This window comes from Muscardinus avellanarius (genome assembly GCF_963383645.1).
Source record: "Muscardinus avellanarius genome assembly, chromosome: 10".
In the NCBI taxonomy this organism is placed as follows: domain Eukaryota; kingdom Metazoa; phylum Chordata; class Mammalia; order Rodentia; family Gliridae; genus Muscardinus; species Muscardinus avellanarius.
Genome location: NC_137796.1, coordinates 79,119,996 through 79,134,195, shown reverse-complemented (window position 1 = coordinate 79,134,195; position 14,200 = coordinate 79,119,996). Strand labels below are relative to the sequence as shown.

Here is a 14,200-nt window from a genome sequence, read left to right as displayed (position 1 = left end):
GGTAGAATACCCCTGGGTTCCATCCTCAGTACTGGGAAAAAAAAAAAAAAAAAAAAACCAGGTTGCTAAGTCTGGCCTCAAACCTGCGATCATCCAGTCTCAGCCTCCCAAGTACTAGGATTACAGGTGTGCACCACCAAGCCCAATTTATTTTTCATTTTGAAACACAGTTTCGCTAGGTCACCAAGGCTGACCTTCAGCCTGTACTTCTCCTGTCTCAGCCTCCCACGTACTGGGATTTAGGCCTGTGTCATCGTGCCCACTCTCACAGCCTTTTGCTTAGTCCCACTGCCTTCCTTCCACCTTTCCCCATGAAGTGATGCTGATCTGGACTTCTATGACTAGCCTGTGCCCGCTGGGTACTTCCTGGAACACGGCATGCCCTGGCTTCGCCAGCTCCGAGTGTCCTCCCGGATGTGGGAGTGGAACCTGCAGATACCTCTCATGCCGCAGCTGGCCTCCCCAGACCCCCCAGGCCCCAGCCTGCCTTTTACTAACCAGGAGGACCAGATTCTCTTGAAGCTGGATTTTGTAATCATAGATGAGGATGGTCACTTCATGCAAGACTGAGCTCTCAGGCTTCGTTAACTTGTTCCGTCCCTCCACAACCAGGCGCTCCACCCCAGCAGGGAGCGTGTCCACAGTCTTTACCAGAACGTATGTCATGCGGCCGGAGAAGCGGAAGTGGAAGTTGTCGAACGTGCGATAATAGGGGTCCCCCAGGACGGTGCACTGTGCCGTCTCTGCCAAGAAGGGCAAACACTGAGAAGGGACCCTGCCTGCCCAGATATGAGTTGCTGGAATCCCTCCCCTCCGTGGTGCCTCTGTAAATTTCCTCTAAGGCCTGGGCTCCCTAGATCCTTGATTTTTTTAACTTTCTCCCTCTCTAGGCCCCATTAAAACCTTAATCTGGATCTTCTCATCCTGCCCTCTATTTTTGCTTTTTGTTGTTTGTGGGTCGGGGGGATGGAATCCAAGGGGCATTCTACCTCCAAGCTATACCCCCAGTCCTCTATTTTTTATTCTTTGCTTTGAAATAGGGTCTCACTGAGTTGAGAAGCGCCTCACTAAGTAGCCGAGGCTGTCCGCAAACCGCGATCCTCCTGTCTCAGCCTCCCGAATGCTGGGATTACAAGAGTGAGCCACCACGCCTGGCTTATTTTTGCTCTTAAGGTAGGAGGTCCTGGAGAGGACCAGTATCTTGCACACTGCCAGAGTTGGGAAGAGACCCAATTTGAAGCCAGGCCTCCTGACCCCAGGCGCCTACCTCGTGCCTGCCAGTACTCAATCCCTTCCACGTTAAGTAGCCACTTGCCTGGTAGTCCTCCCAGCCCCACGTGTGCCCCTCCCCACTGTCCCTCCAGCTCCCTACTGTCAGGGGCGCAGTGGCTGCTGCCTTTCTCGTCGTGCTGGCAGTGGGACCTGCTGGGGCAGAGGAAGTCCTGGCACTGGATGTGTCCTTCTGTGCAGGAGCAGCTCTGGGTACAGCCGCTGGAGAGCCAGGTCTTGCCCAGCTGTGGAAGTCAGAGGAAGAGAAAGAGAGGGGGAAAGAAAGAGTGGATTCTCCTGCGTCTCACCCCTTCAGCCGAAGCCCACTATCTGAAGGGCTTATATTCAGCCTCTGTATCTGTAGGTTCCACATCCACGGATTCAACCAACCTCAGATGGAAATGTTTGGCGGGGGTTGGGGGGAGACATTGCATCTGTAACTGAACTGAACTTGTCATTATCCCCTAAACAATAGCATGACAACTATTTACATAGTATTTATACTAGCTATTACAAGTCATATGGGGATGAATTAAAGAATACAAGAAGATATGAGTAGGTTCTGTGCAAATACTGTGTCATTTTCTATAAGGGATTGAAGCAACCTCAGGTTTTGCTGTCTTTGGGGGCCCCGGACCCAATCTTCCTCATGGATACCAATATAATCCCTGTATCTCCCCCCCAAAGGCATTGTGTTTGGTGTCTTACTTGTGCTGTTCAGGAGGTGATATTGGACTTATTTTACAGATGGGAAAACCGAGGTAACAGAGTTCAACTGATTCATTCATGGTTCAGTCTGGATTCAAGCGCAGGCCATTCTGCACCAAGGTCCTGCTCTTTCCACTACACCCTGCCCCGTCCCAGTTGTGTGAACTCCTCCTATCACAAGCCAAACTATGTACTACCAGCCTTCACACCCCAGGGCCAGCTGAGATAGACTGAGGAAAGAAGAGAAATGACATCTTCAAAGTGTGCGGTCCCTCATCCCACTCCCCTGCCCACTCACAGGGATGGTGCCACCCCGGGCATCCTTGCAGGTGCATTCACTTCTGGGCACACACTTGTCCTCATTTAGCACATAGCCAGGCTTACAAATGCAGCCCGAAATGCAGGTGGAAGTGACTTTGGCACCCTGGCAGCGGTCATCCAGGTTTGAGCAGGAAGGTAAGCAGGTGGGAAGGCAGTTGGTGTAGCTGCTGTGGGCCTGGCAGTCCTGAGCTGGGAGGGTAGAAGGGAGAGTGGAGTAAATGGAGAGGACCAGAAGGGGCCCAGGAGGGCAGGGACTATAGAAACCAGCTAGGGAGAAATGGCCAACAAGGCTTAGGGACTTTTCTTATTCATTCAGCAAACGTTTACTGAGTGTGAGCTGTATTTTTCCCAAGAAAAGGATACAAATAGCTCTCCTGGGTGGGGATCAGTAAGATTGCCTGCCCTGAGTTCTATGCCCAACACCACAAAAGAAGAGAGAGAGAGAGAGAGAGAGAGAGAGAGAGAGAGAGAGAGAGAAAGAGAGAGAGAGAGAGAATAGCTCTCCCCAGTCAATGTGGGAAATTGAAGTCAGGCAGCAATAATAGCATAACCTTAATATACATGGTAAGTATTTACAGGCAGGTGGTGTGTATCAGGCATAATGGAGGTACAAAGCACAAAGGTGTTGGGGGTATCTAAGAAAGGCTTTTAAGAGAAAGTAGTTGTGAACAAATGGAAATGCATACCATGTTCATGAACAAAGAGTCAGTAACATGCTGATGTTCAGGTAATTTATACATTTAATATGACCCAAATAAAATAGATCAACAGGTTTTTGCGTATGTGTGGGTTTTGTGTATGTATATGTTTTAATACAATAAAATAAAAATTTGTTTTTGAGCTGGGCGTGGTGGCGCAGGCTTATAATCCCCACGCTTGGGAGGTGGAAACAGGAGGATTGTGCAGGTTCAAAGCCAGCTTCGCGGGCTTATGAGACCCTGTTTTCAAATAAAAATATAAAATGGGCCTGGGAGTGTAGCCCAGAGGTAGAAGGATTTTCAGGAACCTCAGTACCACCAAAAAAAAAAAAAATTTTTTTTTTTTGTACTAGGGATTGTTTCCAGGGACATTTACCTTCAAGCTATATCTCAGGCCCTTTTTATATTTTATTTTTGAAACAGGGTCTCTTTAAGTTGCTGAGGCTGGCTTAGATCATAGGATCCTCTGTCTTAGCCTCTCAAACATATATATTTGTGGTATTTGGAATCGAGTGCCAGAGGTATTCTACCACTGAGCTACATCCCAGCCTTTTGGGGATGAAACTGGGGATGGAACCCAGGGGCATTTTACCTCCGAGCCATGCCATCAGCCCTATTTTTTATTCTTTATTTTGAAACAGGGTCTCACTGAGTTGCAAAGGGCCTCACTAAGTAGTGAGGCTGTCAGTGAACAGCAATCCTGTCTGTCTCAGCCTCCCAAATGCTGGGATTACAAGCATGTGCCACCACGCTGGCTTAATCCCAGTCCTTTTTGATTTTTTTTTTTTTTTTTGGTGGTACTGGCAATTAAATCCAGAGGCATTCTACCTCTGAGCTGCACGCCTAGTCTTATTTTTTATTCTTTATTTTGAAACAGAGTTTCACTAAGTTGTGGAGGGCCTCATTAAGTAGCTGAAGCTGACTGTGAACCTGCAATCCTCTGGTCTCAATCTTCCAAATACTGGGATTAATAGGCATGCACCACCACACCTGGTATTTTTATTTTTTATATTTATTTATTTTTGTGGTACTGGGGTTCCTGGAAGCCCCTCTACCTTCGGGCTACACTCCCAGACCTATTTTATACTTTTTTTTTGGAAACAGGTTCTCTTAAAGCCAGTGAGGCTGGCTTCAAACCTACGCTATCCTCCTGTCTCCGCCTCCCAAGCACAAGGATTACAAGCATGTGTCACCACGCCCGGCCTTATTTTTTATTTTTTTAAGAACAGGTTTCTAGCCGGGTGTGGTGGCACACGCTTGTAATCCCAGCATTTGGGAGGCGGAGACCTGGAGGATCGCGGTTCGCCGACAGCCTCAGCTACTTAGTGAGGCCCTTTGCAACTCAGTGAGACCCGGTTTCAAAATAAAGAATAAAAATAGGGCAGGGGGTGTAGCTCGGAGGTCAAATGTCCCTGGGTTCCATCCCCAGTCCCACAAAATAAAATAAAATAAATAATAAAAACAGGTTTCTAGCTAAATTGTCCAGGCTGGCCTCAAATCTGTAATCCTCCTGTCTCAACCTCCCAAGTAGTGAGATTACAGGCATCTATCACTGTGCATGGATAGATGAATATATTTAGCACAGTAAGAATATATTTTTTCCTACATGGAAAAATATTTTTTTAAGATTAAAAAAAGAACTGGGCTGAGCATGGTGGCGCACCCTTGTAATCCCAGTACATGGGAGGCTGAGACCAGAGGATTGAAGGTTCACAGCCACCTTCAGCTACTTAATGAGGCCCTTCACAACTTAGACTCTGTTTCAATTTAAAGAATAAAATATATGATGAGGATCCAGGTGTAGTGGCACATGCTTGTAATCCCAGCATTCGGGAGGCTGAGACAAAAGGATCGAGGTTTGTGGCCAGACTCGGCTAATTAGTGAGGCCCTTTGCAACTCAGTGAGACCCTGTTTCAAAGTAAGGGATAAAAATTTGGTCTGGGGGTGTAACTTGGAGGTAGAATGCCCCTGGGTTCCATTCCCAGAACTGGGAAAAAAAAAAAAAAAATAGGGCTGAGGCTGTAGCTTGGAGGTAGAATGTTCCTGAATTCAATCCTCAGTTTCACACACACACACACACACACACACACACACACACACACACACACACACACGGGTGTGGTGGCGCACACTTGTAATCCCAGCATTCGGGAGGCTGAGACAAAAGGATCGAGGTTTGTGGCCAGACTCGGCTAATTAGTGAGGCCCTTTGCAACTCAGTGAGACCCTGTTTCAAAGTAAGGGATAAAAATTTGGTCTGGGGGTGTAACTTGGAGGTAGAATGCCCCTGGGTTCCATTCCCAGAACTGGGAAAAAAAAAAAAAAAAAATAGGGCTGAGGCTGTAGCTTGGAGGTAGAATGTTCCTGAATTCAATCCTCAGTTTCACACACACACACACACACACACACACACACACACACACACGGGTGTGGTGGCGCACACTTGTAATCCCAGTATTTGGGAGGCTGAGACCAGAGGATCACGGTTTACAAACAGCCTCAGCTACTTAGTGAGGCCCTCCGCAACTTAGTGAGACCCTATTTCAAAATAAAGAATTAAAAAATGGAGCAGGGGTGTAGCTCGGAGGTTGAATGCCCCTGGGTTTATTCCCCAGACCCGAAGAAAAAAAAAAAAGAAAAAAAAAAAGGAGAAAAAAAGGAGAAAAAAAGGAGAGCTGGGAGCAGACACAAATCTATAATCTACAATTGGGAGGCAAAATAGGAGGATCACAGGTGCAAAGCCAACCGCAACAACTTAACAAGGCTCTCAGCAACTCAGAAAGACCCTGTTTCATAATGAAAAATAAAATAGATCTAGGGACGTAGCTCAGAGTAGAACCCTTCTGAGTTCAATCTCCAGTGCCACAAAAATAAAAAAATAGCTACTTTCCATAATAGGTGAAAAATCACCATAAGTTTGATAAAATAGTTTGATAAAGATCAATGACCCAGTAGAAAATGGAAAATATGGAAAATACACACAAGCAGATAGATAGTTCACAGGAAGGGAAATTCAATTGGCTGTGTGTGTGTGTGTGTGTGTGTGTGTGTTACTAGGGATTAAACCTAGGGGCATTCTACCTCCAAACTACACCCCAACCCTATATTTGTATTTATTTATTTATTTATTTGTGCTACTGGGGATGGAACCCAGGGGTATTCTACCTTTGAGCTACACCCCCAGTCCTGTTTTTTTTTTGTGTGTTTTTTTTTTGTTTTATTTGTTTTTTTGTTTTGTTTTGTTTTAAACAGGGTCTCACTGAGTTTCCTACTCCCTATGAGTACCTGAGGCTGTCCGCGAACCGTAATCCTCACGTCTTGGCCTCCCGAATGCTGGGATTACAAGCATGCACCACCACACCCGGCTTGGCTCCTACTTTTTTTTATTTTGAAACAGAGTTGTTAAGTTGCTGAGGCTGGCCTGGAACCTTCAATCCTCCTGTCTCAGTCACCCAAGTACTGGAATTATAGGGCTGAGTCATCACATTTGGCTTCAGTTGGCTTTTAAACATATAAATAAATGTATAATCTCACTAATAATAAGAAAAATGCAAGCTAAGACAGTACTTTTCACTTATTGGATTGGCAAAAATCCAAAAGTTTGATAGTGCACTGAGTGGGGAGGCGTGGGGTGGGGAGAGAATCGGTACTCTCATAGGTTGCTAGTGGGAATGTAAAATCTCCAACCTCTCTGGAAGGTTATTTAACAACATCTCTCAAAAGTACAAGGGCACACAGTTTTGTTGTTGCTGTTGTTTGTTTGTTTGTTTGTTTGTTTTGGTGGTACTGGGGTTCCTGGAAGCCCTTCTACCTCCGGGCTACACTCCCAGACCTATTTTATTTTTGGAAACAGGGTCTCTTACGCCAGTGCGGCTGGCTTTGAACCTACGCGATCCTCCTGTCTCTGCCTCCCAAGCGCAGGGATTACAAGCATGCGCCACCACGCCCGGCGCGGCACACAATTTTTAATCCAATTATTATTATTATTTTTTACAGTACTGGAGATTGAACCCAGGGGTACTACCACTGAGCTATTTCCCCAGAATTTTTTTATTTTGAGACAGAGTCGCATTAAGTTGCTTGGATCAGTCTTTAACTTTCAATCCTCCTACCTCAGGCTCCAAGTACTGGGATCACAGGCATTTACCACCATGTTCAGCTGTCCTCAACCATCTTAATGCTGGGATTACAGGCATGGACACCACACCCAGCCAACAACTTCATTTCTAGTTTATCTTACAGTCACACACACAGATAATCATATACACATAAGTTATTCATATATGCACCATTAACTGCAATAGCAAAGAAATCGGAAGTAATCAGAAAATCCATCAAAGGAGACCAGTTAACTAAGTTGTGATAAACAAATTATCACAGGGCTGGGAATGTGACTCGGCAGTAGAGGGCTTGCCTAGCAAGTGCGAGGTGCCGGCTTCAATCCCCAGCACTGCAAATAGTAAAAAAAAAAAAAAAAAAAAAAAAAAAAAATGATATAAAAATGGAATATTATGTAGCTGCAAAAGAAAATAAGGAAACTTCACATATCTGACATGGAAAGCTAGATGAGCAAATGAAAAACAAGGTACAAAATATTGCATTGAGCATGGTACATTTATGAGAAAAAAGGAGCTGATGAGGAATACCAACTTGAATTTGTTTGCATTTATGTTATTATAACTTGAATTTGTTTGCATATTCATTATTGATAACTATGGGTTATTAATAAAGGATCTTTGGAAATATTTTAAAATGTAAACTGGGCCTGCCCTGGGGGCAGGATGGTAGGGCTGGGGGGAGGACTTCTCACTGGGTATCTTTTTTGTTTGTTTTTATGGCATTGGAGATTAAACCCAGGGACTTCCTATCTCTAAGCTCCCATACTATAAGAATCCCAAGTTTGAGGCCAATCTCAGCAACTTAGCAAGTGTCTGTTACGAAATAAAAATGGGCTGGGCATGTAGCTCAGAGATAGAATGCCTCTAGGTTTGATCCCCTGTGCAAAGAAGAAGAAAAAAGGAAGAGAAGGAGAAAGAGGAGGAGGAGGGGGAGGAGGGAGAGGAGGAAGAGGAAGAGGAGGAGGAGGAGCAGCAGCAGCAGCAGCAGCAGCTGGCCAGTGGTCTTCCAGGATGGGAGAACACAGAACTTCCCAGGCACAGGATGGTGTGTGAAAACTAAAGCTGTGTGGGGATGGGGTCATTTGATAGCAGCTGATGTGCAAAGGAGAAAGGAGAGCCGTGGCTGGCCATGCCAGGACAGGTTACAGGGTCTCGAACATCACTGTGCTGAGCTTGGACTTAACCTTTCAGGTAAGAGCCACAGGAGAGTAATTATATTTCCTTTGGAAAAAACAGCATCTGTGAAGAAGCAGATCAGAAGAAGCAAGGGGCTGTCCTGCCCCAAGGGGACAGCAGTTAAGAAGGGATAATAAACTGGGTGTCATGACACATGGCTGTAGTCCTAGTACTTGGGAGGCTGAGACAGGAGGACCACAGATTGGAGGCCAGTGTGCGGCAACTTAGATCCTGTTTCAGAATAAACAACTAAAAAGGACTGGGAGTGTAGCTCAGTGGCAGAACACCCTTGGATTCAATCCCTGTACCACAGATAGATAAATCAGTCAGAAGCAACTGGAAAGAAAAAAAGGGAGCTTTGAGGGACACACGGGAAAACTCGGGCTTGGGGGCAGTCTGGGGGTGGGGTGACTGGAGGGGACACTCACGGCAGAGGATGTCCTTTCTCCAGAATGGGGGCTCAAGATTCCGGTTTTGGCAGGCAGCCCCAAAGGCCTCCAGAGCCTTGCAGAGGGAAGTGTTGATGTCTCCAGACTCACAGAGGTCTTTAATACAGACCCTCAGGAAGGGCTCGGAGTTCACGCGGGAGGCGCACTGGGCCCAGGCAGGAGCCTGCAGGGCAGCCCTGCAGCTTTCCCCGGCTCTCTGCTCATCGCCCCAGCTGCAATTTCTTTTTATGATCTCATCTCTTATCTGGCAACTGGGAAGGAAAAAGAGAGGGATCAGCTAGAAACAGCCACTGCCTCATGTAGGGTGATCATGTGAGGCGCTCAAAATGGCCCTGAGAGAACTCTTGGGGACTCCTGACCCCTCTTGTCTTCAGGAGGAAGCTGGTCTGAGCTGGGGCCAACCTCAATTTCCTCCCAAGTTTTCATTTTTCCTTTTCTTTATTTTTTCTTCTTGTTTTGGTACTGGGTGTTGATCCCAGAGGCATTCTACTTTTGAGCTACATCCCCAGCCCTATTTATTTATTTATTTATTTATTTATTTATTTATTTATTTATTATTTTTTTGGTGGTACTGGTCATGGAACCCAGGGGTTTTCTACCTCTGGGCTATACTCCCAGACCAATTTTATATTTTATTTGGAAACGGGGTCTCACTAAGCCTCACTAAGTAGCTGAGGCTAGCTTCAAACCTGCGTGATCCTCCTGTCTCAGCCTCCCAAGCGCTGAGATTACAAGCGTGCGCCACCACGCCCGGCTCTTTTAATTTTTTATTTTGAAACAGGATCTCGCTAAGTTACTGCTCGCCCGCCTCGAGCCTGCCATCTTCCTGCCTCGGTCTCCCAAGTACTGGGATTACAGGTGTGTATCACCACACCCAGCTCTCCTCTCCCCAGGTTTCTAAGAACAGAACACTTTCACATTTCTCCAAGTAGGTCTCAGCAGCCCTGAGACCCAGGAACCACTCACACACACACACACACACACTCAAATTACACGCGGGAAGGAACAGTCTTGTCTCCCTGTCCCAGGTTTGCCCTGCAGTTTGGCTTCCTACTTCGTTCTGTTATGAAAAGACAGCATCGTAGGGGACAATTACTTTGGTTCGATGCCCCTGTCTTTCCAACTGTTCAGGAATTCCTGGTCATTGAGGGCTGGCTGGTCATTAGGCATCATTAGCTCATCCTCCTCCTCGCTGTTGAAGTTCCCGCATACGCCGCACACCTGGGTGGGCAGAAGGCTTTTCAGTGCTGGGGGAGGGTATTTTTCGTTGGGTTTCCCTTATCCATCCTGCACGGAGGGGCAAGCTCCATAGCTCTGGGGAGCGACCTCTCTGGTGTGGTGGGATGGGGATGCGGCTCTGCACCCCCTCGCAGGGCTGCCTCACCCACCGAGAGCGCCAGGCATTCTCCTTGCCTTCCCAGAATAGGCCGAGGAGACTTCGATCTCTAAGTAGTGACTGCCGTCGAATTTGATATTGACTCCGGTCGGAAAGCTGACCATGTCGTAAGCAGGGCTGGTATGAAAGCGGACCCCGGGCATCTCAGGTAAGGTAGGAAGGGTGACCTGTGTGCCATTGACCTGAAGAGGAGGGCGGTGCTCTTGAGCTGCAGGAAGGACCCGCGTCCTCTCCCCAGCGCGCGCTCTCCTCCCTCCTGGCTCACCAGCACTCCCCGGCCCTTCTGCATGGTGATCTGAGAACCGAAGATTTCAATGTAGACCTGGTGGAGGTAGAAAGCGCTGGTTCCACCTTTGCTGCTCTTCTCATTCTCGGCACTGATCTTGAAGAAAGGCAGGTTCGAGGTGGGGTGGCACACTTTCACTAACACGTAAGTGCAAGAGTCCTGGAGGGGGTGGCCAATATCATCGAAGCTCAGGTACTGGGAGTCCCTTGAGACCTTGCACACTCCCGTGCCTGGGGGGAAAGAGAAGCAGCTGAGGGATCGTGCCACCTCTGGAAAGAACAGTGGCAAGGCAGGATCACATGCAACCATCAGGCCAGGAGCCCAGGAAAGGAGGATCATGTTTTTAAAAAAAAGTCAAGAGCTGGACACGGGTGGCGCACACCTATAATCCCAGTACTTGGGAGTACAGGAGGATTGAACGTTTGAGGCCAGCCTTGGCAACTTAGTGAGACCCTGTTTCAAAGTTGAAAATAAAAAGGGTTGTGGGGGGTGGTATAGCTCAGAGGTAGGATGTCCTGGGATTCAATCCCCAGTACCGAAAGAAGAAAGGAAGGAAGGAGGAAGGAAGGAAAGAAAGAAGGAAGGAAGGCCCAAGAGCTAGGCTGGTGTGAGGCTTGGGGGCAGAGGGGGTGTGATTCTGCCAAGAAAGGATTTATAATGTCTCATTTAACTTCATGGCTACTGTAGGAGAAAGATAGGTTGCTGGATCAGAATGTTTGCCTCCTGGAATTTGTGTGTTGGAAACTTAACCCCCAAAGTCATATGTTAACAGTATTTTGAGGGGTGACTGGTCATGGGGTCCCGCCCTCACTATTAGATAAATCTATTCATGGGTTAATGGGTTGGCCATCTCTTGTGAGATGCCCCCTGGCCATGTGATGGTGTCCCGTCCTGCTTTGGGGCACTGTAGAGGCACCCCAGACAAGAGGCCCTCTCCCGATGTGGCCACTCAACCTGGGACTTCCCGGCCTCCAGAACTACTAAAATAGATTCTATGGGCTAGGGGTGCAGCCAGGCGGTAGAACACTTGCCTAGGATGCATGAGACCCTGGGGGAAGGAAGGAAGGAAAGAAGGATTTCCTTTCTTTACAAATCACCCAGCTCCAGGTGTGGTGGTGCACACTTGTAATCACAGCATTCAGGAGGCTGAGACTGGGGGATCGCGGTTCGCAGACAGCTTCAGCTACTTAGTGAAGCCCTCTGCAACTTAATGAGAGACCCTGTTTCAAAATAAAGAATACAGCCGGGCGTGGTGGAGCACGCTTGTAATCCCAGTGCTTGGGAGGCTGAGACGGGAGGTTTGAAGCCAGCCTCAGCTGGAGTTACACACCCAGCTCTATTTTTTAGTCCTATTTATGTATTTATTTATTTTGTGATACTAGGGGTGGAACCCGGGGGCCTTTCTACCTCCAGGCTATACTCCCAGACCTATTTTATACATTATTTGGAAACTGGGTCTCACTAAATTGCTGAGAGCCTCACTAAGTAGCTGAGGCTGGCTTCAAACCTGTGCAATCCTCCTGTCTCAGCCTCCCAAGTGCTGGGATTACAAGCGAGAGCCACCACGCCTGGCTAGTCCTTTTTAATTTTGAAAACAGGGTCTCACTGAGTTGCAAAGGGCCTCGCTAAGTAGCTGAGGCTGGCTGTGAACCCCGATCCTCTGTTCTCAGCCTCCTGAAAACTGGGATTACAAACGTGTGCCGCCACGCCTGGCTCAAACCTGTGATCTTGTCTCTACTTCACAAGTACTGGGATTACAGGTGTGCACCACGGTGCCTGGTTCAGTCTCAGGTTCTACTCTAGCAACAGAAAACGGGCAAAGGCAGTGAGACCCCTGAGTTGCCCTTCCAGGCAGTGGGAGGCTGGTCTATCCTGCCAAAAGCTCTTCAGAACAGCTGGATCATGAACCCCAACCTAAAGCCTGGAGGATGGGCAGGGATGGTACGGGGGGAGTTGGAGAGCTGCTCCTAGTGGCTGTGCCCCCCAGCACAGTGGCCCTCCTACCTGAGGCCCGGCAGCGAAGCAGCCCGTCCAGTGCCAAGCACATCTGCTTAGACTTGCAGGTGGCCTGGCGGCAGGTGATGTTGTTGTAGATGGAGCAGGTACACTGGGTGCTGCAGGTGTGCTCCGTGTACCAGCTCTCCCCAACCTGTGGGCCACGGGGATTAGCAGAGCCGACAGGAACTTGGAGGCTGGAGATGGCCGAGCCCCCCCCCCTCCGCAGGCCCCCGGGGCATTTGGTCATATGCCTTCACTGCTAACCTTTCTCAGCCTCTCAGCATCTGGCCTGAGCTGTCCCCACTGGCCCTGGCCCGTCCTAACCCATCTCAGGTTTGGAGCCCTCTTGCTGCCTGGCCTGAGCTTTCCCACCCCATCCCGACCTATAGAATGGGGACAGGCAGGTCTGGCCTCTCACCGGGTGGTAGGAGCCCTCTGAGTCGGTGCAGCCACACTGGCTGAGGGGCACACAGGAGGTTCCGCTCAGAAGATGGCCTTCCTGGCACTCACAGCCCTCGGTGCAGGGCAGCTCCTCTGGGCAGTCCTTCCCGATGTCCAGGTCGAAGCAGGTGGCTGGGCAGGGCTTGGCACAGTGGTTGTATCTGCTACCGGGAGGACACCTCAGAGCTATGGAGGACACGGATGTTAGGAAGAACGCAGTGGCATTTCTACCCTGACCTTGGAGCATGGGGAGTCCACTGATGGATGAACAGACAAACCCAACTATGGCCCATCCGTACGGTAGAATGCTATTCAGCTTAAAAAAGGGAGGATGTAAACTGGGTGCGGTGGTGCACACTTGTAATCCCCGCGCTTGGGAGGCGGAGACAGGAGGATTGTGCAGGTTCGAAGCCAGCCACGCTGGCTTAAGAGACCCTGTTTCCAAATATAAAAAAGTATAAAATAGATCTGGGAGTGTAGCCCGGAGGTAGAAAGGCTTCCAGGAACCCCAGGACCACCAAAAAATAAAAATAAAAATAAAAAAGGGAGGATGTAGCTGGGCACCGCGGCGCACGCCTGTGATGCCAGTACTTGAAAGCTGAGACAAGAGGATCGCAGGTTGGAGGCCAGCCTCGGCAGCGTAGCAAGACTCTGCAGCTTAGTGGGGCCCTGTTTCAAACTAAAGAATATAAAGGGCTGGGGTGTAGTTCAGAGGTGGAATGGTCCGGGGTCAAATCCCTAGTACTACTTAAAAAAAAAAAAGGCTGTCCTGACACAAGCTGCAGCGTCGTGCTCATGAATAAACCCAGAGGACATGATGCTGAGCAAAACAAGCCCGTCACTAAGTACATATATTGTGTGATTCCTTCTGTACAAAGCTCCTAAAAGGGGCTAAATTCCTAGAGACAGGAAGTAGAAGGGTGGTTTCCAGGGGTGAGGGAGGAATGAGGAGTTGTTTAGTGGGCTCAGAGTTTTAGTTGGGGAAGAAAAAGGTTTGCAGGTGGGTGGTAGGGATGGCTTCAGAATGACGTGAATGCCCTTCATGCCACTGAGCTTCACACTTAAAAAACAGCTAAACCAGGGCTGCGGATGGAGCTTAGTTGTAGAGCACCTGCCCAGCGTGTGAAAGGCCCCGGATTCCCCCAGCACTGGAAAAAAAAAAAAAAAAGAATAAAAAAGAGGGAGGAAAAAGGGACAGAGATAATAGGGGAAAGAGTTAGTAACCACCAGATAAAAGTGTGTGTGCATGTGTGTGTGTGCGCGCGTGTGTGTGTGCGCACGCGCATGCACATGCAAATCGATTACTCAGGGGCATTCTACACCCCCAGCCCCGTTTTAT

At 48.4% G+C, this 14,200-nt stretch overlaps 1 protein-coding gene across 1 annotated transcript in view; it reads right to left on the bottom strand.

The window, feature by feature from the left end:
- Nucleotides 1-14,200, bottom strand: part of ZAN (zonadhesin) — a gene marked incomplete at both ends in the record, with an annotated part of 62,287 nt that overhangs the window by 8,424 nt on the left and 39,663 nt on the right. Inside the window, 9 exons of the mRNA XM_080703867.1 lie at nucleotides 499-743; nucleotides 1,373-1,514; nucleotides 2,276-2,487; nucleotides 8,720-8,991; nucleotides 9,837-9,961; nucleotides 10,154-10,318; nucleotides 10,402-10,652; nucleotides 12,427-12,571; nucleotides 12,839-13,047. Of these exons, the coding sequence (XP_080559993.1) occupies nucleotides 499-743; nucleotides 1,373-1,514; nucleotides 2,276-2,487; nucleotides 8,720-8,991; nucleotides 9,837-9,961; nucleotides 10,154-10,318; nucleotides 10,402-10,652; nucleotides 12,427-12,571; nucleotides 12,839-13,047 (1,766 nt within the window). The remainder of the gene's footprint in view (nucleotides 1-498; nucleotides 744-1,372; nucleotides 1,515-2,275; nucleotides 2,488-8,719; nucleotides 8,992-9,836; nucleotides 9,962-10,153; nucleotides 10,319-10,401; nucleotides 10,653-12,426; nucleotides 12,572-12,838; nucleotides 13,048-14,200) is intronic.